This window comes from Elephas maximus, chromosome 7 (assembly GCF_024166365.1).
Source record: "Elephas maximus indicus isolate mEleMax1 chromosome 7, mEleMax1 primary haplotype, whole genome shotgun sequence".
Classification (NCBI taxonomy): domain Eukaryota; kingdom Metazoa; phylum Chordata; class Mammalia; order Proboscidea; family Elephantidae; genus Elephas; species Elephas maximus.
In genome coordinates this window covers 47628429-47653195 of record NC_064825.1, presented here as the reverse complement: position 1 = coordinate 47653195, position 24767 = coordinate 47628429, and the positions used below count along the sequence as shown (strand labels likewise).

At 39.1% G+C, this 24767-nt stretch overlaps 1 protein-coding gene across 1 annotated transcript in view; it reads left to right on the top strand.

Moving 5' to 3' along the window:
* The window catches only part of RNF169 (ring finger protein 169), a 134586-nt gene that overhangs the window by 98074 nt on the left and 11745 nt on the right, over positions 1 to 24767 (top strand). Inside the window, exon 4 of the mRNA XM_049889799.1 lies at positions 6955 to 7073. Coding sequence (XP_049745756.1) covers positions 6955 to 7073 — 119 coding nt within the window. The remainder of the gene's footprint in view (positions 1 to 6954; positions 7074 to 24767) is intronic.

Below are 24767 nucleotides of genomic sequence, written 5' to 3'. Positions count from 1 at the left end.
AGTCTAAGGTGTTTCTCTTGTAGGCAGCATGTAGACGGATCTTGGTTTTTTATCCATTTTACAACTCTCAGTCTCTTTATATTGGTGCATTTAGTCCATTTACATTCAGTGTGATTATAGATAGGTATGAGTTTAGTGCTTTCATTTTGATGCCTTTTTTTTGTGTGTTGTGGGCAGTTTCATTTTTCCACTTACTTTTGTGCTGAGAAGTTTTTCTTTGTAACGTGTGTTCCTCTTTTTCATTGTAGCTGAATTTGTTTTTGCTGAGTCTTTATGTTTTTCTTTTTTATTTTGAAGTGTAGGGTTATTAGTCTTCTTTGTGGTTACCTTAATATTTACCCCTATTTTTCTAAGTTTAAACCAAACTTTGTATCTCTCTATATCACCTTGATTTCCTCTCCATATGGAAGATCTATGGCTACTTTATTTAGTCCCTCTTTATTGATTTAATGTCATCTTTTACATAATGACATCACTGATTCCCTGTTTTGAGGATTTTTTTATTTTGATTTATTTTTGTGATTTCCCTATCTGAATTGATATCTGGTTGCTCTGTTCTGTGTTGTGTGGTTGGGTTGATATCTGAAATTATTGATTTTCTAACCAGAGAATTTCCTTTGGTATTTCTTGTAGTTTTCATTTGGTGTTTGCAAATTCCCTTAGCTTCTGTTTATCTGTAAATATCTTAATTTCGCCTTCATATTTGAGAGACAGTTTTGCTGGATATATGATTCTTGGCTGGCAATTTTTCTCCTTCAGTGGTTTATATATATCATCCCTTTGCCTCCTTGCCTGCATGCTTTTTTCCGAGTAGTCTGAACTTGTTTTTATTGATTCTCCTTTGTAGCCTGCTTTTCATTTATCCGTGGCTGCTCTTAAAATTTTCTCTTTATCTTTGGTTTTGGCAAGTTTGATTATAATATGTCTTGGTGACTTTCTTTTGTGATCTCCCTTGTATGGGTTTCAGTGAGCATCTTGAATATATATCCTTTCATCTTTCATGACGTCAGGGAAGTTTTCTGCCGACAAATCTTCAACAATTCTCTGTATTTCCTGTTATCCCTCCCTGTTCTGGTATTCCAGTTACTCACAGTTTATTCCCCTTGATAAAGTCCCACATGATTCTTAGGGTTTCTTCATTTTTTTTTTAATTCTTTTATCTGATTTATCTTTGAGTATATTGTTGCCAAGAGTTTTATCTTCAGTCTCACTAATTCTGCCTTCTACTTCCTCAGTTCTACTCCTCTGACTTTCTATTGAGTTGTCTAATTCTGTAATTTTATTATTAATCTTCTGAATGCTGTCTCTCTGTGGATTCTTGCAGTTTATTAAATTTTTCATTATATTCTTAAATATCTTCTTAATTTCTTGAACTGCTTTATCTGTGTGTTCATTGGCTTTTTCTGCATGTTACCTGATCTCATTCCTGATGTCTTGAAGAGTTCTGTATATTAATCTTTTGTATTCTACATCTGGTAATTCCAGGAATACATCTTCATCCGTCAGAGTCCTTGATTCTTTGTTTTGGGAGTTTCTTGAAGCTATCACGGTCTGCTTCTTTATGTAATTCAATATCAACTGTTTTTTCCAAGCCATGTGTACATTATTGTGTCATTTTATGTTTGCTCACTGTGTCCTAGTTTCTTCCTTTGTTTTGTTTTGATATACCCAAATAGGCTACTAGCGTGAGCTAACTTGATTATTGGAGCCTTTGAAGCACTAATGTCCTGTCACCAGATGGCTAGAGCTGTTACCAGGTATATGATCCTAGGAGTCCATTTGTTATTCTTGTATAGATTCAGCTCAGGTGTCCTGATAGTCACCTAGTGTGTGGTGTAGGCTCTCACCTACTATCTTAGAGGAGCAGTGGTGATGGGTGTATGCACAGGTTTCTGGTAGTGGCAGGAGTTTACACTCTGAGGAAGACGGGGCTGACAGCCTTCACTCAAGTGCCAATGAGGAAAGAGTGTCCCCATTCTCTAGAGCGCTCCGGTTGGTATGCTCTGCCACTGTACCTTAGGAACCCAGTGCTTATACCTGTAAGGACTGGTAGGCACCACTATGCTTGGATTCCTTTCACAGGTGGCTAGGTGGCATGGATGGAGCCTCCAGTTGTCTGGCCCCTGTGTGGGTACGTGAAGGCCCTGTTTAATAGGCAGAGTGGTATCAAACCTCCAAAACCTGCCTCTCCACCACAGAGCTGAAACACTTGCAGTCAGGCCTCAAATAGATTTGCCCTTGCAATATACTAGCCACCTGGATCCATGCAGGGGTGAAAGACAAAGTCTGTGGATCGCTTGTGCCTGGACTGGAGCCACTTCTGCCCTAAGCTTCTAGATTAGTGGAGTCGGCAAAGTATTTTTCCCCTGTTTGTTAATTTGTTCTTTCTCCCTTGCCAGGAGAAATGCTCAGGGGACACAGCAGGTCCTATCTCAGGCCCAGGGAAATCAACTGTTAATGAAGCCAGTTGGGGCAGAGGGAGGAGGGATCAGATAGATAGGAGAGAGTTCTTTCAAAAGAAGGAGCTATTAGATCTGCTCGTGGTAAATCAGACAAAATCACTTATCTTGTGCCGAGAGTGCTGTTCCAGAGGTGTGTGTAGCCTGTGTGCGTTGGTTGGGTCCCCATCGAGATCACCCCATGGGATTAGGGCTGCGTCCCTGCTAGCCATCACACCAAGGGGTTGGGGTGCCGGCACTTCAGTTGCCTTCTTTTGCTAAAGCAGCTGGTTTCTAGACGCTGCAGCCAGCCCCACTGTAAGCACACCACAGGGTCAGGGGTGTGCTACTCGAACTGCCTTCTTTCGCTGAAGCCGCCGTGTCCTAGGAAACTACTGTCAGCCCCGCCGCAGTTGTGCCAAGGAATCAGAGTTGTACTATCACGGGTTCGGCACCTCCTCGCTGCTTCTGCACCATCTCTCCCTCCCCCGTCACTCAGTCTGATTCTTCAGCTTTGCCTTTGATGCTCAGGGTTCCTAGCTTGTCATATATATTATCGATTCACTTGGTTTTTTGGGTCTTCATTGTAAGAGGGATCAGCGGAAGCATGTGACTGCTTCTTCATCTTGGCCCCGCCTCTCTATTTTTATATTTTCGAGGGCTTTTTAAAGGCTCTAATTTTGCTTTACTATTTCCTGAGAGTTCTTGGTGTTGAGAAAATAATTTTATTTATTTTAGCCAAGGCTACATTTAAATTGGGAACCATGAGATGCTGAAGTGGCCGTCGTGGAAAGCCAGCTTAAAGACTGTATTTTATATGGGAGTATTATGATTAGAGCTTGACTAATTATTTCACTCTCTTGTCGAAAAAATCTCAGTAACTTCCCATTACCTGTGGAATTAAATGTAAACTCTTCACCCTACCATTCAAAGCTTTCCTTAGTATAATTGCAGTTTATCTTTCCGTCCTTGCTTTATACCCTAGAATGCCAGGGAGCAGAGGTGTTTGCTTTCTCCCATACAGACACTTTATGCTTTTCCTTCTTGGGGTCTTACTCATGAATTTTCATGTCATGAAGTGATCCCTAGATTACCTGTTGAAAGGCTACTACTCATCTCTCCATGTCCAGTTCAAAAGCTGTCACCTTTATGGAACCTTTAGGGATTCCTCACTGGCTTCTCCACTCCCATCATCCTTCCTCTGTCTCCTCCTTTGTAATTTTTACAGGATTTATTTCATTCTTCCTTATACATTACAATTATTTATTTACTAGATTGTAAGTTTGTTGAGTATAGAAAATGTGTCTTGCCCATTAAAAAAAAATTGTTTTAAAATCTCCTACACATGTTTGTTAAATTGAATTATAGTGGAAGGAAAAATGTTTATTCTAGAAACAGGTCATCAATTGTTATTTTTTCAAAATGGAAATAAAATGGGTATAGTGTTTTAATTTGTTATGGTAAAAGTAGTACCATGTGAATTGTTAGAAAACAATGTGGTAAAGCAATTACAGTCTTACCAGAAATTATAAAGCAGAAAGTGAAAATTACTTGTAATCCCATAACCTAGAGATAACCCCTATAAACATTTTGGTAAATATTCTTCCAGACTTCTTAGCACATATGTATACACACTGTCATTGTTTTTCTTTTCAGAAAATGCAGCCCAGTGTACAAACTTTTCTGAGCTAACTCTAAATCATGGGTGTTTTTCCATGTAAATAAAGAATTCCTATCATTATTTAATGGTTTCCTGGTATTCTTGACCCTTGAATTTATTTAACTAGTTTATTTCATTAACCTCCTGTTGATATTTTGTTAAACACTACTGTCTTATAAGTTCCTTAGAATAAATCACTAGAAGTGGGATGACCAGGTCAAAGGGAATATACTTTTTAAGGCCTTTAGTATTTATTACCACTCAGTTGTTCTCCAAAAAGCTTGCATACAGCTGTACTCCCACCAACAGTACATGAATACTAAACTAATTTTCTCACACCCTTGCCAACTCTGGGTATTATCATTCTTTTAATTTTTTAGATATCACTTTAGGGATTTCATTTTTGTTTATACTGTTTTAGGAATGCATAGTATTATAGACTAATTTTTATCCAAGGTGAAAACTGAGAGGTAAACATTTTTATATCTTAATGGTTCTAGGCTTCGTGGGGGTGTATAAAGGTAAAAGGGCAGGGTAGCTTCTGTCTAAATGATGAACTAATTATTTATAATATAATTTACTTTTCAGTAATTAAAGGAACTTGTCATATATCAATGATAATACTGAAATTTCTTCTTAAAAATTAATAGTACTTAAATTAATACAAACAAAAATCTATTTTTTGTTGAGCATCTACTGCTTGTTAGGTAATGTACTAGATGTTTTTAATGACTTACAACAATCTATGTGGCTTATTGTGACTTACCACATCTTTAATTTACAGATAAGGAAATGGAGGCTCAGAAAGATAAGTAACCTACAATGACAGCGCTAGCTAAGTAGTAGAGCTGGGATTTGAACACTCTTTTCCTAGATACTAAATTGATTGTGAAGGACAGGCAGCCTAAATAGACAGAAATTGCCATTATTTGTTCCCTGTTGAGTCTATGAGTATCAAAGCTTCCCCCCCACCCTTAGAGTTGGGAAGAGAATATCATATAAAATTCAATAATGGATTAGTGCTATTAAAGTTTCTTCAGTGAGTATTTTCTATGACAGGGCTCTATAAAAAGTGATACCCTACGCAATTGAAAAGCCTTTATGTAAATTGTAATCCTTCAACTGTCCCTCAAAGGCTATCCAATAAGAAACACAGCCTGTTATATATATGTGCCTGTAAGCCAAGAGAATAACAAAGCATTTATGGAATGCAGGGTACTTATAAAACCAAACCAAACCTGCTGCCATCGAGTTGATTCATAGCGACCCTATAGCCATGTTTATGTCTGCATAAGCCTCTGTATGTCTACAACTCTGACTTTATTATAATGATTTGATTATTTGTTGTTAGTTGCCATTGAGTTAGATAACAGTTAATTAAATGATTAGACATTTTTTTTGTTTACCTATTGATGGTATCAGGAATTGAAAAACAGACAATCCCTTGCTTTTGCAGAGCTTAATTTTCTAAAGTGGAAGACAGACCTCTTAAATAAGAAGCTATAGTTCAGTGTAATTAGTTGCTACCCATGGAAAGAAGGACTCTCGTATTGAATTATGAGGCAAAACCTCACTATATGTTATATGCAAAAGGTACATCTAAAAAAGACTCCAAATCTAAAATAAAAGACTAAAAAGAAGCTCCAAAAACAAATGAAGGTAAATGAATGAGTACAGACGAGATTGAAAAAACTGACTGTAGGTGTATTTGGAAACCTTTGCAGAAAAAATGACATTTATGGTGACTCTCAAAGGCCAATAAGTATTTTATAGTTAAAGAACAGGGAAGGAGAATTTTATGCAATGGGAATAGTATAATCCAGAAGCATAGAGGTTTTGAAAGACTGTGTTACCTCTGGAGAGTAGAAAGTAGTTTGGCGTGGCAAGAGCTGAATGATTTCATGTGTGGGGACTGGTGGGAGCAAAGCTGTGAAGGAAGGTTGAGGTCTAGTTTGGAAAAGCATTGTATTATGCTGAAGTGTTTAGACTTTATCCTGACGTCACCAGCAGGTAAACAAGTGAATGATAGGATTCCCTCTGTATGTTAGAAAGATAATTCTTGGCAGTATGTAGAGGAATTGGAGGGAAGAAAGCCTGAAGAAAGCAAGACCAGTAAGTAGGTTGTTGCAGTAAACCAGGCTGAAGATGATGAGAATCTAAAGTGAGGCAATGACAGTGAGTATATATGGAAAGAGTTAGATTTAAGAGACATTTTAGGAGTAGAATTGCTTATTGAATACTGGAAAAAGAATGAAGGCAATTTGGAGAGAGAAGCTCTGGATTTAAGTACCAACTTGAGCCACTTACTAGCTCTATGTTGTTGTTTTTTTTGGTAGGTGCCTTCTAGTCGATTTCAACTTACAGCAACCCTATGTAATAGACTAGAACTTCCACATAAGGTTTTCTAATTTATAATCCTAGACAGATGAACTGTTCTGAGTCTCAGTTTGCCATCCGTAAAAGATAGATGATAGTAGTCCCTGCTTAGTAGGGCTGATGTAAGAATAAATGAAATAAAATGTTTACAAGTGTTGGAGGTACCCAAAAGCTCTATGCAAATGTTATGATTTAGGAGTAAGGGAAAAGAAAGAAGCGTAGATGGACACTGAGGTTTCTGGCTGGGTTGGTGGAGTTAGCAGCTGGTGGTTGGGCTTAGATAAGAGAGAGAGAGAGAGAGTTGGATTTTAGATGTATTGAGTTTGGGCTACCTTTAGGATATCCAGATTGGGATATCAGGGGGCAGTTGGAAACAGATCTGAGACATGTGACATACAGAGAGATTTGAAACTCTAGCTAGGGGGAAGATTCCATGATAACCTCAGATGAACAGTCTTGTCTCTTTTGTCTCCCTCCCAGTGTCCTGCACGTCTCTCAGATTCAGAGAACGAAGAACCTTCTCGAGGCAAGATGATACAGACACATCGCTCAGCATTTGTTTCCAAGAACAACTCCTACTCCTTAACTTTCCTGGCAGGGTAAGAGACTGATACTGAATTCGGTCAACATTCTTTCACTTTGGGATATGGGACAAAAGGGACTGTGGAACTCAGGTGTTTGTTACAGATACTTTGGGGAGGTGGAAGAGGAGAAAAGAGGTGGGAATTGGTTTTCAAATATGGGGGAGGGAGAAAGGGCTGCCCTGAATTGTGTTTACTTTTTTATTTTCGGTGAAAATATCCACCAGAAAACATAAGCCCATTCTATAATTTCTACATGTACAAATTAATGCCATTGGTTACATTCTTCGCATTGTATCACCGTTCTCACTATTGCTGTGCATGTTGTCTCACCACTGTTAGCTTTTACATTCTCTTCCCCTTAAATTCTCGATTGTGCTTTAGAGTTGTTGTTGTCAGTTTGATCACATATAGATAATTCTTTAAAAGACTGAAATTTTCAAGGCTGACATCCTTTATTAATTGAGTTAAATAGTTGTTTTGTTTACAGATGACTTCATGGGATAGTTTGGTTCAGGGTTTAAAGATTGTTCCAGGACAATAGATTCAGGGGTTCCTACAGTGTTAATGGATCCAGTAAGTCTGGTTTCCATAGGAATTTGATGTTCTGGTCCACATTTTTCCTCCTTTTGATCAGGATCCATCTGTTGGGTCCTTGATCAGAATGTTCAGTAATGGTAATCAGGCAACAACCATTTCTTCTGATCTCATGGCAAAGGAGGTAGTCGTTCATGAAGGAATTAGCCCTTCTCTTAGTTATCTAGTGCTGCCATAACAGATATACCACAAGTGGATGGCTTTAACAAAGAGAAATTTATTCTCCCACAGTCTAGGAGGCCAGAAGTCCGAATTCAAGGTGCCAGCTTCAGGGGAAGCCTTTCTCTCTGTCTCTGTTAGCTCTGGGGGAAGGTCCTTGTCATTAATCTTCTCTGGCCAAGGAGCTTCTCAGTTCAGGGACCCCTGGTCCAAAGGACACACTATTCTTCTGGCTCTTGTTTCTTGGTAGTATAAAGTCCCCCTGCCTCTCTGCTCACTTCTCTTTTTTATATCTCAAAAGATATTGATTTAAGACAAAACCTAATCTTGTAGATTGAGTCCTGCCTCATTGACATCATAGAGGTAGGATTTACAACACATAGGAAAAGCACATGAGATGACAAAATGGTGGACAATCACACAACACTGGGACTCATGGCATAACCAAATTGACATATACTTGTGGGGTGTACAGTTCAATTCATGACATTCTACTCTTTGGCCCCCCCCAAATTCATATCCCTTGCCACATGTAAAACATATTCACCCCATCATATCATAGCAAAAGTCTTAATTCAACTCCAAGACCAAAATCTAAAAATTCCTCTTCATCTGTGAAACGTAGAATACAAGTTATCTGATTCCAAAGTACAATAGTGGTATAGGCATAGGGTTGTTGTTGTTCTTGTTAGATGCCACCGAGTTGGTTCTGACTCATAGCGTCCCTGTGTACAACTGAATGAAACACTGCCCAGTCCTGCGCCATGCCCACAATTGTTATGCTTGAGCCCATTGTTGCAGCCACTGTGTCAGTCCATCTCTTGAAGGTCTTCGCCATTTTCATTGACCCTGTAATTTACCAAGGATGATATCCTTCTCCAGGGACTGATCTCGCCTGATAATCTGTCCAGAGCACGTGAGAAGAAGTATTGACATCCTTGGCTTCTAAGAAGCATTCTGGCTGTAATTCTTCCAAGACAGATTTGTTCGTTCTTTTGGCAGTCCATGGTATATTCAATATTTTTCGCCAGCACCACAATTCAAAGGTGTCAATTCTTTCTTCAGTCTTCCTTATTCTTTGTCCAGCTTTTGCATGCGTACGATGCTATTGAAAATACCATGGCTTGGGTCAGGCACACCTTAGTCTTCAAGGTGACGTCTTTGCTTTTCAACACTTTAAAGAGGTCTTTTGCAGCAGATTTGCCCGGTGCAATGCATCTTTTGATTTCTTGGCTGCTGCTTTCATGGATCCAAGTAAAATGAAATCTCGGACAACGTCAATCTTTTCTTCATTTATGTTGTTGCTTACTGGTCAAGTTGTGAGGATTTTTATTTTCTTGATGTTGAGGTGTAATCCATACTGAAGGCTGTGGTCTTTGATGTTCATCAGTAAGTGCTTCAAGTCATCTTCACTTTCAGCAAGCAAGGTTGTATCGTCTGCATAACACAAGTTGTTAACGAGTCTTCCTCCAATCCTGATGACCCATTCCTCTTCATATAGTCCAGCTTCTTGGATTGTTTGTTCAACATACAGATTGAATGGGTATGGTGAAAGGATACAACCCTGACGCACACCTTTCCTGACTTTAAACCATGCAGTATCCCCTTGTTTGTCTGAACGACTGCCTCTTGATCTATGTACAGGTTCCTCATCAGCACAATTAAGTGTTCTGGAATTCTCGTTCATCGAAATGTTATACATAATTTGTTATGATCCACACAGTTGAATGCCATTGTGTAGTCAATAAAACATAGGTAAACATCCTCCTGGTATTCTCGTCTTTCAGCCAAGATCCATCTGACACCAGTAGTGATATCCCTGGTTCCATGTCCTCTTCTGAATCAGGCCTGCATTTCAGGCAGTTCCCTGCCAATATTCTGCTGCAGCAGCTTTTGAATGACCTTCACCAAAATTTTGCTTGCATGTGACATTAATGATATTGCTCAATAATTTCTCCATTCGGTTGGATCACCTTTCTTGGGAAGAGGCATAAATATGGATCTTTTTCAGTCAGTTGGCCAGGTAGCTGTCTTCCAAATTTCTTGGCATAGATGGGTGAGCACTTCCAGTCCAGCATCCATTTGTTGAGACATCTTCAGTTGATACTCCATCAATTCCTGGAGGCTTGTTTTTCACCAGTGCCTTCAGTGCAGCTTGGACCTCTTCCTTCAGTACCATCGGTTCCTGATCACATGCTGCCTCTTGAAATGGTTCAATGTTGACCAATTCTTTTTGGTATAATGACTGTGTATTTCTTCTGTGTTCTTTTGATGCTTTCTGCATTGTTTAATATTTCCCCCATAGAATCCTTCACTATTGCAACTTGAGTCTTGAATTTTTTCTTTCTTTCAACTTGAGAAATGCAGAGCATGTTCTTCCCTTTTTTTTTCTGTCTCCAGCTCTGTGCACATGTCATTATAATACTTTGTTTTCTCAAGCCGCCCTTTGAAATCTTCTGTTCAGTTCTTTTACTTCATCATTTCTTCCTTTTGCATTAGCTACTTGACTTTCAAGAGCAAGTTGCAGGGTCTCTTCTGATAGGTCTTTTCTTTCTTTCCTTTCTTTTTGATGACCTCTTGCTTTCTTCATGTGTGATGTCCTTGATGTCATTCCACAACTCGTCTGATCTTCAGTCATTAGTTTTCAATGTGTCAAATACATTCTTAAGATGGTCTCTAAATTCAGGTGGAGTATACTCAAGGTCACACTTTGGCTCTCGTGGACTTGTTCTAATTTTCTTCAGTTTCAGCTTGAACTTGCATATGAGCAATTGATGGTCTTTTCTGCACTTGGCCCCTGGCCTTGTTCTGACTGATGATACTGAGCTTTTCCATTGTCTGTTTCCATAGATGTAGTCGATGTGATTCCTGCATATTCCATCTGGTGAGGTCCACATGTATAGTCAGTGTTTATGTTGTTGAAAAGTATTTGCAATGAAGAAGTTATTGGTCTTGCAAAATTTTATCATGCTATCTCTGGCATTGTTTCTGTCACCAAGGCCATATTTTCTAACTACCGATCCTTCTTTTTTGTTTCCAACTTTAGAATTCCAATCACCAGTAATTATCAATGCATCCCGATTGAATGTCCAATCAATTCCAGACTGCAGAAGTTGGGAAAAATCTTCAGTTTCTTCATCTTTGGCCTTAGTGATTGGTGTGTAAATTTGAGTGATAGGTGTATTAAGTGTTCTTCTTTATAGGCATATGAATATTATCTTATCACTGACAGTGTTATACTTCAGGATAGATCTTGAAATGTTCTTTTTGACAATGAATGCAACGCCATCCCTTCTCAAGTTGTCATTCCCAGCATGGTAGACCATATGATTGTCTCATACAGAATGGCCAATACCAGTCCATTTCAGCTCATTAATGCCTGGGATATCAAAGTTTATGTGTTCCATTTCATTTTTGATGATTTCCAGTTTTCCTGGATTCATACTTTATACATTCCAAGTTCCGATTATTAATAGATGTTTGCAGCTGTTTCTTCTCATTTTGAGTCATGCCGCATCAGCAGATGAAAGTCCCAGAAGTTTGACTCCATCCATGTCATTAAGGTCGACTCTACTTTGAGGAGGCAGCTGTTCCCCAGTCATATTTTGAGTGCCTTCCAGCCTGGGGGGCTCTTCTACTGGCACTATATTAGACAATGTTCTGCCACTATTCTTAAGGTTTTCGCTGGCTAATTCTTTTCGGAAGTAGACTGCCAGGTCCTTCTTCCTCGTCTGTCTTAGCCTGGAAGCTCAGCTGAAACCTTTCCGCTGTGGATGACCCTGCTGGTACCTGAATACCAGTGGCATAGCTTCTAGAACCACCACAACACGCAAGCCCCCACAGTGTGACAAACTGACAGACATGGGGGAGGCACAAGGTAGACATTCCCATTACAAACGGGAAAAATTGGAGAGGAAAAAGGGATAACAGATACTAAGTAGGTTAGCAGAACACTTTATGCTAGCTCTCAAAGCTTGAAAATAATCTTCTGTTCTCTGAAACCATTTAGGTAGTGGCCCTGCCTTCTAGACTCTGGGTGTTGGCCATACTCTGTGGATTTCTGGGTGGAGGCCTCTTGGCCCTGGGCTTCATCTCTGCCTTCCTGGCCCACTGGAATGGCAACTCTGTTCCCTGGGCTTTGGGTGGCCCCATTCTCCTAGTCCAGCTGAGTGGCAACTCCACCCTTTAAGACCCCTACCCTTTGAGACTGAAGCAGCTCTGCTTCCTGTGGTCCTTGTCTCTTCAGCTTCTGGTTCGTGGTTCCTTGGCCTCTCAGCCCCTCAGCCCTCATAGCCTGGGTCTGCCTTGCTGGGGTCAGTGTTCCAAAGGTCTTTAGCTCCACCAATAAGTGCCTGGAGGCGTTCTACTCTACTCTGAGAGCTGGAAGGTAGTCAGCTCTCTTACTCTGGGTTGGCAAGCCTGGCTCCACTGATAAGTGCTTGGAGGCACCCAACTCTGCCAGGAAGCCTCCTGTGCAAAGGCTCTCAGCTTTCTTGCTCCGTGGGTCAGTTCCACCACTTTCTTGAGCTGGTCTCTTAGTTCTGCTGCTGCGTCTCGCCATTTGTACTGTCTCTAGCGTAACAACACTCCGCATCTCCTTCTGAGTTGTCCCCAGAATTGTCTGATGTCCATAATTCCACCAACTGCCTAGTTTCTTCAAGGCAGTTTAGGCTTTTACTCTTAGGCACTTTAAACTCTTCCAGCCTGTGTCCATTCACAGTTTCAAAACTTCTTCCACATTTTAGGTATCTGTCAGAGCAGCACCCAACTCTCAGTACCAAGTTCTGTCTTATTTATCTAGTGTTGTTATAATAGAAATACCACAAGAGGATGGCTTTAACAAAGAGAAATTTATTCTCTCACTGTCTAAGAGGCTAGAAGTCCAAATTCAGGGCGCCAGCTCCAGGGGAAGGCTTTCTCTCTCTGTTGGCTCTGGGGGAAGGTCCTTCTCATCAGTTTTTGCTGGTCGAGGGGCTTCTCAGTGCAGGACCCTAGGTCCAAAGGATGCCCTATTATCCTGTCTCTTGTTTCTTGGTGGTATGAAGTCTCTCTGTCTCTCTGCTCCCTTCTCTCTTTTATATCTCAGAAGAAATTGACTCAAGATACAACCTAATCCTGTAGACTGAGTCCTGCCTCATTAACATAACTACCTCTAATTCTACTGCATTAACATCATAGGGGTAGGATTTATAACACAATGGAAAATCACATGGGATAACAAAATGGTGGACAATCACACCATACTTGGAGGAAGGGAGGAGGGAATGGATGGATTTTGGATGATGGAGGGATAATGGTGGGGTAGATGAAAGGGAGAAAGGAAGGAAAGAAGGAATCATTCATTCCTTTAATATTTTGTAAACAACTACTATGTGACATACTGTTTAATGGAGAGATGAGAAGACACCATCTTTACCATAGTTTGCTGTTTTTTTGTTTGTTTGTTTTTGTTTAAAGCTGGCATTACCCACCCTTATCCCTAGGGTTCCTCTCTTCCTCTCCCCCCAGCACTATGTAATAGACTTCTCTTCCTTGATTTCCCTATGAATATACCTGGACCCTTTTTATCTTAAGGCTTTTACTGCTAATCATTAGTGAAATGAGAAAAAAAAAAAAAACTACCACAGTTTTAAGAATTTTATAAATTGTGACCCCTGATGTAGTTTTTTTTCTGAATCCCTTTTGTATATGTTCTTTTAGAGCAGTCTGATTTTCCTGTTACTTCTGAGAATAAAATTCACTAAACCTTCCTTTTTTGTAAATGCCTTCCCTTCTTTAGGTATTGGCATCTCCTTCTTCCAGGAAGGCCCCTTCTCCGAGTATTTATTTACTCATTTGACATTTACTGAATGGCTACTGTATTGTAGCCACTTAGGCTTGATTGATTTAACCAGGACCCACTAAGTAAGGTCCTTTCCATTTGTGATGAAGATAGGACTCTTGCATTGTATGTATGAGTTTGAAATGCCCTCTAAAGCTTAAAAATTCAAGATTACATGACTAGGAACTGTCAGCTGCTAATTGTGTAGACATAGATTTTTTTTTTCTATTTATAGCAGGCATATCTTAATGATTATAAGAGAGAGATCTACTGGAAAGAAAAAGATCATATCACTTATTCAAAAGTGATAATAAATATACCCTGAAGCTAATAAGGAAGCCCTGGTGGCGTACTGGTTATTGCTACGGCTGCTAACCAAAGGGCTGGCAGTTTGAATCCGCCAGGCTCTCCTTGGAAACTCTATGGGGCAGTTCTACTCTGACCTACAGGGTCCCTATGAGTCGGAATCGACTCGATGGCACTGGGTTTGGTTTTTGGTTTGGAAGCTAATAAAGGAGTCCCTGGGTAGGGCAAATGGTTAACGTGCTCGGCCACTAACTGAAAGGTTGGAGGTTCAAGTCCACCCAGAAATCTCTTGGAAGAAAGCCCTGGTGATCTACTTCTGAAGAATCAGCCATTGAAAACCCTGTGGGGCACAGCTCTACTCTGATACACTTGGGGTCTCCAGGAGTCAGAATCTACTTGATGGCAACTGACTGGACACTAATAAATGTTGCTTTAGGCAATCTGTGAATAGTTAATTAATATCATAATTTGAAATGACTTAGAACAAATGAAATTTGCATTAAAATCCAAATATGATACCAAGGGTGAATTGTCCCAATCTGTTGGAATAGAAATTGAATGGGTGAGTAACTTACCACCAATTCTAGTCTCTACCATTGTAGTTCATTCTTTTGAGGGGGTACCAGGTTAATATACTCTTACTTAGAAATGCCTACCAAGAAATTTAGGAAATTCTTCTCTGAAGGGCAGAATGAAAGCCTTTGCATTTGTTATATATGGCTCTGGAACATACATAATACATCTTCTTTTCTTGCTTCTTATGCCACCTTTACCCTTAACCTATATCATTGGACCACAGTAGGACTAACTTCTAGGAAAATACTCACTTGAGAGTTAAGATGTGTTTGCAGTAACACATTTCTGGACTTCAGACTTCATTTTTTCCAAATATCCAAGGTTGTGGTTTGAGTTCAGTTATTAGTACAGTTATTACAACACATAATTGGATTTAGTTGATAAGGTTACATTTTTAGGCAATAGTTTGCTGATGTCATGGAAACCTTAGATTGGAAAATCTATTAATGGTAATACTGTGGTTTGTGTGTATTATTTAGTCAATATGCTTTTTTCCTTAGATAAGAAAATATTAAGTTTCAGTTCCAAATTATATTTAGGAAAACAATATGAAATTATGCTGACAATAAGATGTAGCATATGGATATATTAAAACAGAATTAGCATTGTTCATGGTTTTTGATATTTAATAAGAATTTTTTTCTATCTGTTAAGAAACAACAGAAGAATAGGTTTTGTTTCTCTGTAAATTCTTTTCCTAAAGAGAGTTCATATATAATTTTAAAGTTTTTGTATCTGTGTTTGAATCAAATCAGTCGTTTGTTTTACTCATCTACTTAATAAAAGTTTTTTTTTTTTTTTTTAAGCCCAGAAGCATGGAGGTAAGGGTGAATAGGGATAACTGATAGGATCAACAGATTCTGGCTGTGAGTCTTGCTAGCAGTTCAGTATATTTTCATTTGGAAAGTAAAGAAGGGGGCTTTGAGCCATGTTAATAATGTTCTATAGCCCTTTGAAAGTGAAACTTCTTATACATTCTAAGTTAATCACAAAATATTTGTTAATTGAAAAAAATTAACTTGAAAGAAAAGTACGAAATATTACTGTAAAGTTAAACTTTTATTTTCAATACCAGAAAAACTGTCTGTCTTTCATTCTTTCTTTCTCTCCTTCCTTCCTTTCGTTCCTTTCACTCCTCATTCTCCCCTCTACCCGAAACCACAAATCACACAGACTCAAACAAAAAACCTGATGGCAAATTCTTCTTAAAGCCCAGCCTAGAAAAACTTTCTCTTGTTGAGCTACTGTCTATTTTTTTTTAAGAGTTACATGTCCTGTTTGCAGTTTCCCCTTTGCTTTAGCTATCAGGGAGTTTAGGACAAAATTTTTAATTCAGTCACCATGGCTTTCCAACATTATAATTAAAAAAAATAATTTTTACTATTCACTTCTCACATGTTATTTAATTTAGTCTTTAAGGCTCAGTCTTTATGTATTTTTGTTGTAAATCACTTCAGATTTTTCTTGGAAATAGCGTATAATCATACAAAGGAATATAATCAAACAAGCCATCCTCTTTCCAGTTAAAAAAAAAAAAGTAATGCAAGAATACCAATACTGCCATTTAGTACAAAAATTGTATTTTAAGTAAATGGTGACTAGAAAGATTTCTGGCACATGATAAATCTTAAGTGAACATTGCTGCTATTTTGTTATCTTCTTTCAGAACGTGGACTCTTAGAGCCTGAAAAGAACTTTAAATACCATCTTATCCAACCTTTTTGTTTTATGGTTGGGAAGACTAAAACCCAAAGGAAGCTGGCTTACTAAAGCATAGACTGTTGGAACAGTAGGAAACTGGGTATAGCTGAGGTTTCTTGGCTCTTTGTCCACTGCTCTTTCAACTACACCTTTGTCCCCCATGATGACCTTTTAGATCCCTGTGTGGCCTCTGCTCGTCTTTCCCACTGAACTATAAACTTGTTGAAAGCAGGGACAACATCTTATTCGCCATTATATTCATAATACTTACCATTATATTCATAATACTCCAGTGTCAAACACATTGAAAGGACTCAGTAAATATTTGTGAAATGCTTGAGTAAGAGGTCTTGTGCCTGTGGATGGGTTAAACTGGGGCTTTGTCAGAATTGATTGTCAAACTCGCAGCATAGGGTCTCTGGGAGGGCTCAGGGAGCTGGGAAGGAACAGATTGGCTGGTGGCTATATTTTAGACTAGATTCCATGGGATTAATATGGGATGTAAAGTGACCACATTAATAAGACTTTATACTATAAAGCTGCCTTCAGTCTTTTAATGCCTTGGCAATAGCTTATAATGATTTTTTTTAAAAAAAAGATTCTGTAAAAGAAAGCTGTCTGTCCCACTCTGTGGAAATTAAGGCATAGCTGCATTATTCTGTTTTCTAATGTCCAGATACTTTAAGCCTGAGTCTGTGGTTCAGAGTGGGGCACATCAGAAGAAACCTGAAATAGCTATGCTTTGTATAAAGTGTGTGTATGTGGGGGAGAGATAGGCAAAGACTGACTGACAGACTTGGCAATGTTAAATGCATGCCTGTTGTTGGAGTGCATTAAAATATGCAGATGTGATTCTTCTTCCTGAAATGAACAAGTAAAAATACAGAAGCTTCCAGGTAATAGAAACCAAACAAACATATAAGTGATACATTGATTAAAAGAACCAAAGCCAGAGATGTGGGGAATGGGCAAGTGGTCTGGGAAGAAGTAGCAGAGAGACCTTTAGCAAAATCAGTTTACCTCCTTCTGTATGTCTCATCTATGTAAAATGCAGCTTTTTGTGCCCTACCCACTTGCTAGGCAGAGGGTTTTACTTGTTGATTTCTTAAGAATCTTTCCATCTCTAAAATCAAAGTGTCTAGAGGGAGCTTAAAGTAGAGGTTTGAAGAGTTGAAGAAATGAAGCCAGATAAAAAGTTCCTTAAAAATCTAAAGTTTAGATGTAGCAAGTCATGTGTGGGGAATAGTAACAACAGTGACCATAGGGAGGGGAGACTATGAGAGAAAGGAGAAAGATAAAGCAGTGATTTAAAAAAAACAAAACCTGCAAGGCTTGATGGTGGCCTGGGGCAGGTTGTCTGTGGGGGATGGGTAAAAGGGGAGATAAAGAAATTGACCAATCAGCTGGTTATGAGCCTGGTTATTAAGAGGACAGATCTTGTTCAAAGTAATGGAATATGGTTGGAAAAAGAAAAATAGCTTAAAGAGAAGTGATGTGGAACTTAAGCAGAGTGGCAGGTTTTAGATTTGTTGGTAATATTTCTGCAATTTTAGAAGTGGAACTTTCTGGTAATTTTCAGAAAGGTTTGGTGGGATGGTGAAGGGCAGTATCAGGGGAACTAGCCTTTTTTGTGCTTACTGGTGCTCACTACATGCTGGGTGCTTTACATACATCAGTTCATTCAGTCTTCACTTTGATTCTGCAAGATTTGAATATTATTCCAATTTTACAGCTGAGGAAACTGAAGCTCAAAGAGGTTAAGTAACTCACTCACCCAAGAATCTTTCAACTCAGTAGAGTATAGGAGATGGAATTGGAACCCAGGTCTTTCTGATTGAAACCTGTGGTCTTTCTATCAGAACACTGTGATGAGGCCCTGCTCTTGGATCTTTGTTATGAAATGATCTCCCTTTGCAACAGAAAGCTGCCTTTCTTTTGTTTGTTTAGTAATTTATACAGGGCCTTGTTCCAGATAATACAGGGTTGCTGCAGAGGTGGGTAAGAAGCTGTCAGTTATCCTGCTGTTTGAGGGAACTCAAATCCTTTTGCATTATGCTAGGTTCTTTAGAATAGAGTATGGAAACAGTGTTCTTGTCCATCTACAAAAGAATACTAGTGTAGGGATATAAATACATGTACATCACTGTTGGTGCAACACTGTTCACAATAGCCAAAAGGTGGAAACCTAAGTATTTATCAAAAGACAAATAAATAAACAAAATGTGGTATATACATACAATAAGATATTACTCAGCCATGAAGAGAAATGAAATTCTGATACATGCTACAACATGGAATTAACTTGAAAACATGATGCTGAGTAAAATAAGTCAGACAAAAAGGAAAACATTGTATGATCCCACTTATATGAAATATCTAGAATAGGCAGATGCATAGAGACCAAAGTTTGTTAGTGGTTACCAGAGGCTATGGGGAGAATTATTGCTGAAGAGATACTGAGATTCTGTTTGGGTTGATGTAAAACTTTGGGAAATGGAAAGTAGATCAGTGGTTGCTTAGGGCTGGGGTGGGGACAGGGAAAGGAGGTAGAAAAGGTTGGGAGGTGATAGCTAAAGGGTACAGGATTTCTTTTTGAGGTGATGAAGGTTTTAAATTGATTGTCATGATGGTTACAAAACTCTGAATTTACTAAAAACCATTGAATTGTAATTTTTTTTTTTTTTTTTTTTAATCTGCTTGGTGTTCCTTTGGTCTGAGGATTTTTATTTTTAATTCTGGAAGGTTCTCCATCAAATATAAAATCAACCAAACTCATTGCTGTTGAGTTGATTTCAACTCATAGCAACCCTATAGGACAGAGCAGAACTGCCCCATAGAGTTTCCAAGGAGCACCTGGTGGATTTGAACTGCAGACCTTTTGGTTGAATTGTATTCTTAAAAAAAAAAAAGAAAAGTAATGTAGACAAGGCAGATCTTATGATAAATATACAAAGGAAGGGTTGCAACAAAATCTCACCTATTTGTTAGTGCACGGCAGCTGCTCCTAAGACTAGGAAAGCTACTGGTTTTTACCCAAGTATGGGAGTGGGATGGGGAGGGAAGGGTCTTTCATGCTGGAGGCTAGGGAGATGATCCTCTCTAGCTTTTAGTTTCCTAGTGGGACTCTTAATGTGGAATGTGAGGCACAGAGAGTGTGGTCAGTGAGCAATCAAGAGCATGAGCTGGCTAACGTTTTATATCATGTACTACCATGTGAAACCCTTTAAGCAGTATTCTGTAAGCATTAAATCATCTAGCTCTCCAGCTGCATATTTATACTGCCTGCCCCTGCTTTTCTTTGTTAAGCCAGACTCATTGTGGTTGTGGGTATTTTTAGACTAACTAGACATCCCAGAAACCATCTGGTCTCTTGGCAGTGGAAATTTTAAGCTAGTTGCCTCTCAGACAATACTGCTTTCTCCTGATTATGACTTCATTATGTGTTTGGATAGAGCTTCCCTAGAGGTGTTGGGTCTGCTTTATGGCAAAGCAGAGAATGTTAGATCAGCTGTGATGGAAAGGGTACAGGCCTTAGAATCATAGAGATATAGGTTTAAATCTTGGCTTCAGCTATGTGATCTGAGAAAGATCACTTATCTCAGTTCTCTTTCTGTAAAGTAAGAATGATAATACCTATCTCATTGGGTTTCTGCATGGATTAGATGAGACACAGTATATTTAAAGCACCCACTACACATCTGTCCGTTGTAGTATTATGGTGGCTTGCATGTTACCTTGATGCTGGAAGCTATGCCACAGGTATTTCAAATACCATCAGGATCACCTGTGGTAGACAGGTTTCAGTGGTGCTTCCAGACTAAGACAGACTGGGAAGAAGGGCCTGGTGATCTACTTCTGAAAAGATTTGCCTGTGACAGAATCCCTGATGGAGCAGGAGAGCGGTAGGATGTAGACCTCAAAATCTTTTAAAAAGACCAGACTTGATGGTCTAAGACTAGAAGGACCCGGAGGTCATGGTCCCCAAGACTGGAACCATTCCCAAACCCAACTCTTCAGACAGGGATTGGACTGGACTATAATATAGAAAATGTTACTGGTGAGGAGTGAACTTCTTGGATCAAGTAGACACATGAGACTATGTGGGCAGCTTCTGTCTGGAGGGGAGATGAGAAGGCAAAGGGGGACAGAAGCTAGCTGAATGGACATGGAGAATACAGGGTGGAGAGAAGGAGTGTTTCATTAGGGGTAGAGCAACTAGGAGTACATAGCAAGGTGTGTATAAATTTTCATATGAGAGACTGACTTGATTTGTAAACTTGCACTTAAAGCACAATAATAATAAAAAAAAAAAGCCTGTGAAAATCTTATAAATAGCAGTGGAATGTTGTCTGATATAGGGCCAGAAGATGAGCGCCTCAGGTTGGAAGGCTGAAAAGATAACTGGGGAAGAGCTGTCTCCTCAAAGTAGAGTTAACCTTAATGATGCGAACGGAGTCAAGCGTTCAGGACCTTTATTTGCTGATGTGGCACGATTTAAAATAGAAGAAACAGCTGCATACATCCATTAATAATCAGAACGTGGAATGTATGAAGTATGAATGTAGGAAAATTGGAAGCCATCAGAAATGAGATGGAATACATAAGGATTGATATCCTAGGCATTTGTGAGCTGAAATGGACTGGTTTTGGGCATTCTGAATCAGAGAGTCATATGGTCCACTATGCCAGGGATGACAAATTGAAGAGGAATGCTCGTTGTCAAAAGGAACATTTCAAGATCTATCTTGAAGTACAGTGTTGTCAGTGATAGGATAATATCCATATGCCTACAAGGAAGAGCAGTTAATATAACTGTTATTCAAATTTATGCACCAACCACTAATGACAAAGATGAGGAAACTGAAGATTTTTACCAGCTTCTGCAGTCTGAAATTGACCAAACATGCAATGAAGATGCATTGATAATTACTGGTGATTGGAATATGAAAGTTGGAACCAAAGAAGAAGAATCTGTAGTTGGAAAATATAGCCTAGATGATAGAAATGACACTGGTGATTGCATGATAGAATTTTGCAAGACTTGTTTGTTGCAGATACCTTTTTTCAACAATGTAAACAGCAACTATACACGTGGTCCACACTAGATAGAAAACACAGGAATCAAATTCACTACATCTGTGGAAAAAGATGATGGAAAGCTCAACATGAATGGAAAAGCTCAAAAAGCGAAACAAAACATTAATTGCTCATATGCAAATTCAAGTTAAAGCTGAAAAAAATTAAATACACAAGAACCAAAATACAACCTTGAGTATATCCCACCTGAATTGGAAGCCATCTCAAGAATAGATTGAATGCATTGAACACTAATGACCAAAGACCACATGAGTTGTGGGATGACATCAAGGACATCATCATACATGAAGAAAGCAAAAGGTCCTTAAAGGGATGGGGAAGTAAGAAAAGACCAAAATGGATGTCAGAAGAGACTCTGAAACTTCCTTTTGAAAGTTGAGTAGCTAAAGTGAATGGAAGAAATGATGAAGTAAAAGAGCTAAGCAGAAGATTTCAAAGGGCAGCTTGAGAAGACAAAGTAAAATATAATGAAACGTTTAAAGGCCTGGAGTTAGAAAACCAAAAGGAAAGAACACACTTGGCATTTCTTAGGTTGAAAGAACTGAAAAAAAATTCAAGCCTTGAGTTGAAATTTTGGAAGATTCTATGGGCAAAATATTGAATGACGCAGGAAGCATTAAAAGAAGATGGAAGGAATACACAGAGTTACTGTAGCGAAAAGAATTGGTCAATGTTCAAACATTTCAGGAAGCAGCATATGATCAAAAACCAGTGGTACTGAAGGAAGAAGTCCAAGCTGCGTGAAGGCCTTGATGAAATACAAGGCTCCAGGAACTGACGGAATAACAATTGAGATGTTTCAAATGGATGTAGCTCTGGAGATGCTCACTTGTCTATGCCAGGAAATTTGGAAGACAGCTACCTGGCCAACCGACGGGAAGAGATCCATATTTGCGCCCATTCCAAAGAAAGGTGATCCAACAGAAAGTGGAAATTATTGAGCAATATCATTAATACCACACACAAATAAAATTTTGCTGAAGATAATTCAAAAACAGTTGCAGCAATACTTCAACAGGGAACTTCAGAAATTCAGGCCAGGTTCAGAAGAAGACATGGAATTAGGGATATCATTTCTGATGTCAGATCGATCTTGGCTGAAAGCAGAGAATAGGAGAAAGATGTTTACCTGTGTTTTATTGACTATGCAAAGGCATTCGACTGGGTGGATCATAACAAATTATGGATAACATTACAAAGAATGGGAATTCCAGAACGCTTAACTGTGCTCGTGAGAAACCGGTACATTGACCAAAAAGCAGTTGTTTGAACAGAACAAAGGGATACTGCGTGGTTTAAAATCAGGAAAGGTGTGCGTCAGGGTTGTATTATTTAACCATACTTAGGCAGTTTGTGACATTTTTGCTCTTCAGTACTCTAAAGAGGTCTTTTGCAGCAGATTTACCCAATGCAGGGTGTCTTTTGATTTCTCGACTGTTGCTTCCATGGCTGTTGATTATGGATCCAAGTAGATAGTAGGTTCCTAATAAATAGGAATGTTTTCTTTCTTTTTCCTTACGGGAGAGAGAGAGTCATTTCTGTTTATTTTTTATTCATTAACAGAAATTTATTGACTATACCCACTGTGTGCCAGGTACTGGGTTAGGGTTTGGGGATACAGAAAAGGATATGCATAAAGAAACAGGAGTAGTCTCTTCCCCCATTTTTTAGAGGAGGTAATGTTGGCGCTCTTTCAGTCCTAAGAGCATTACCAAGTTCACTGCTATTGACAATTCTGCAGCATTTTGAAGCCTCTTAATCTGACCAAGTGATACAGTAATAGTAATAATACCTGTATAGTATGTTTATGACTTATACAGTATTTTTGACTTCATGATTTTAGTGACTGTGTCAGAATTCAAAACCCCATGTCTGTAGAAGTACTTCTTGGGTTTCATACTAGTGCCGTGGTAATAAAACCCCTTTCTTGCCTTATCATTTATATCTCATCTGTATCTTAAAAGGTACCTCTCCTGGAGATGCCAGCAAAAATGGCATCACCAAAAGTTTTGGATACTCCAAAAGTTCGTCCCTCCACCAAAGCAGTAAATAAACTGGCAAAAACTGCCAGAATCAGCTTTATCAGAACTCTGGGAACTGATCAAAAGTTTACAGCAAGCAGGCAGATGCTTAATCAAGGAAATATCTACAGAATTACTAGCTAACAGAGATGTCAGTGGCCACACATAACAGAGAACGCAGACTTTACAAAACTAGCTCAGTTTGAGGACCATGGTTTCAGGGGACATCTAAGTCAATTGGCATAATAAAATCTATTAAGAAAACATTCTGCATCCCACTTTGGAGAGTGGCGTCTGGGGTCTTAAACGCCAGCAAGCGGCCATCTAAGATGCGTAAATTGGTCTCAGCCCACCTGGAGCAAGGAAGAATGAAGAACATCAAAGACACAAGGAAATTATGAGCCTAAGAGACAGAAAGGACTGCATAAACCAGAGACTACATCAGCCTGAAACCAGAAGAGCTAGATGGTGCCTGGCCACAACTGATGACTGCCCTGACAAGGGCAGCAGGAGAGCAGTGGGATGCAGACCCCAAATTCTCATAAAAAGACCAGACTTAATGGTCAGACTGGGATTGCAGGGACCCCGGAGGCCATGGTCCCCAGACCTTCTGTTGGCCCAAGACAGGAACTATTCCCAAAGCTAACTTTTCAGACAGGGATTGGACTGGAATAGGGGATGGAAAATGATACTGGTGAAGAACGAGCTCCTTGGATCAAGTGGACACATAAGACTATGTTGGCATCTCCTGTCTGGAGGGGAGATGAGAGGCCAGAAGGGCCCAGAAGCTACCCGAATGGCCACGAAGAGAGAGGGTGGAGGGAAGAACTATGTTGTCTCATTGGAGGGAGAGCAATTAGGAGTGTATGGCAAGGTGTATGTAAATTTTTGTATGAGAGACTGACCTGATTTATAAATTTCCACTTAAAGCACACACACACACACAAAAGAAACTAGTTCAGAAAAGTCACTGAACAAACAACTATAACAAGCAGACACAATCCTGTGGAGGGAGCAGATTCTGATTTTCACAGCTGACACATTGTAATAGTCAAAGTGCCCAGTTTTCTTAACAAAAGCTATTAGGCATGCAAAGAAACAAAATATGGCCCAAACACAGAAAAAAATTAGTATCAACCATCTCAGATGAAGCCCTGACAATAAACTTGCTAGACAAAGACTTTTAACTGCTTTGAATATGCTGAAGGAGCTAAAACAAACCATGAGAATGATGTCTCAACAAATAGAGAATATCATTAAACAGATAGAAATTATAAAAAGGAACCAAGTACAAGTTCTGGAACTAAAAAGTACAATAATTGAAATGAAAAATTCACTAGAGCAGTTCAATAGCAGATTTGAGTAGGCAGAAGAAAGAATCAATGAAGTTAAAAATAGGTCCATTGAAATTGCCCAATTTGAGGAACAGAAAGA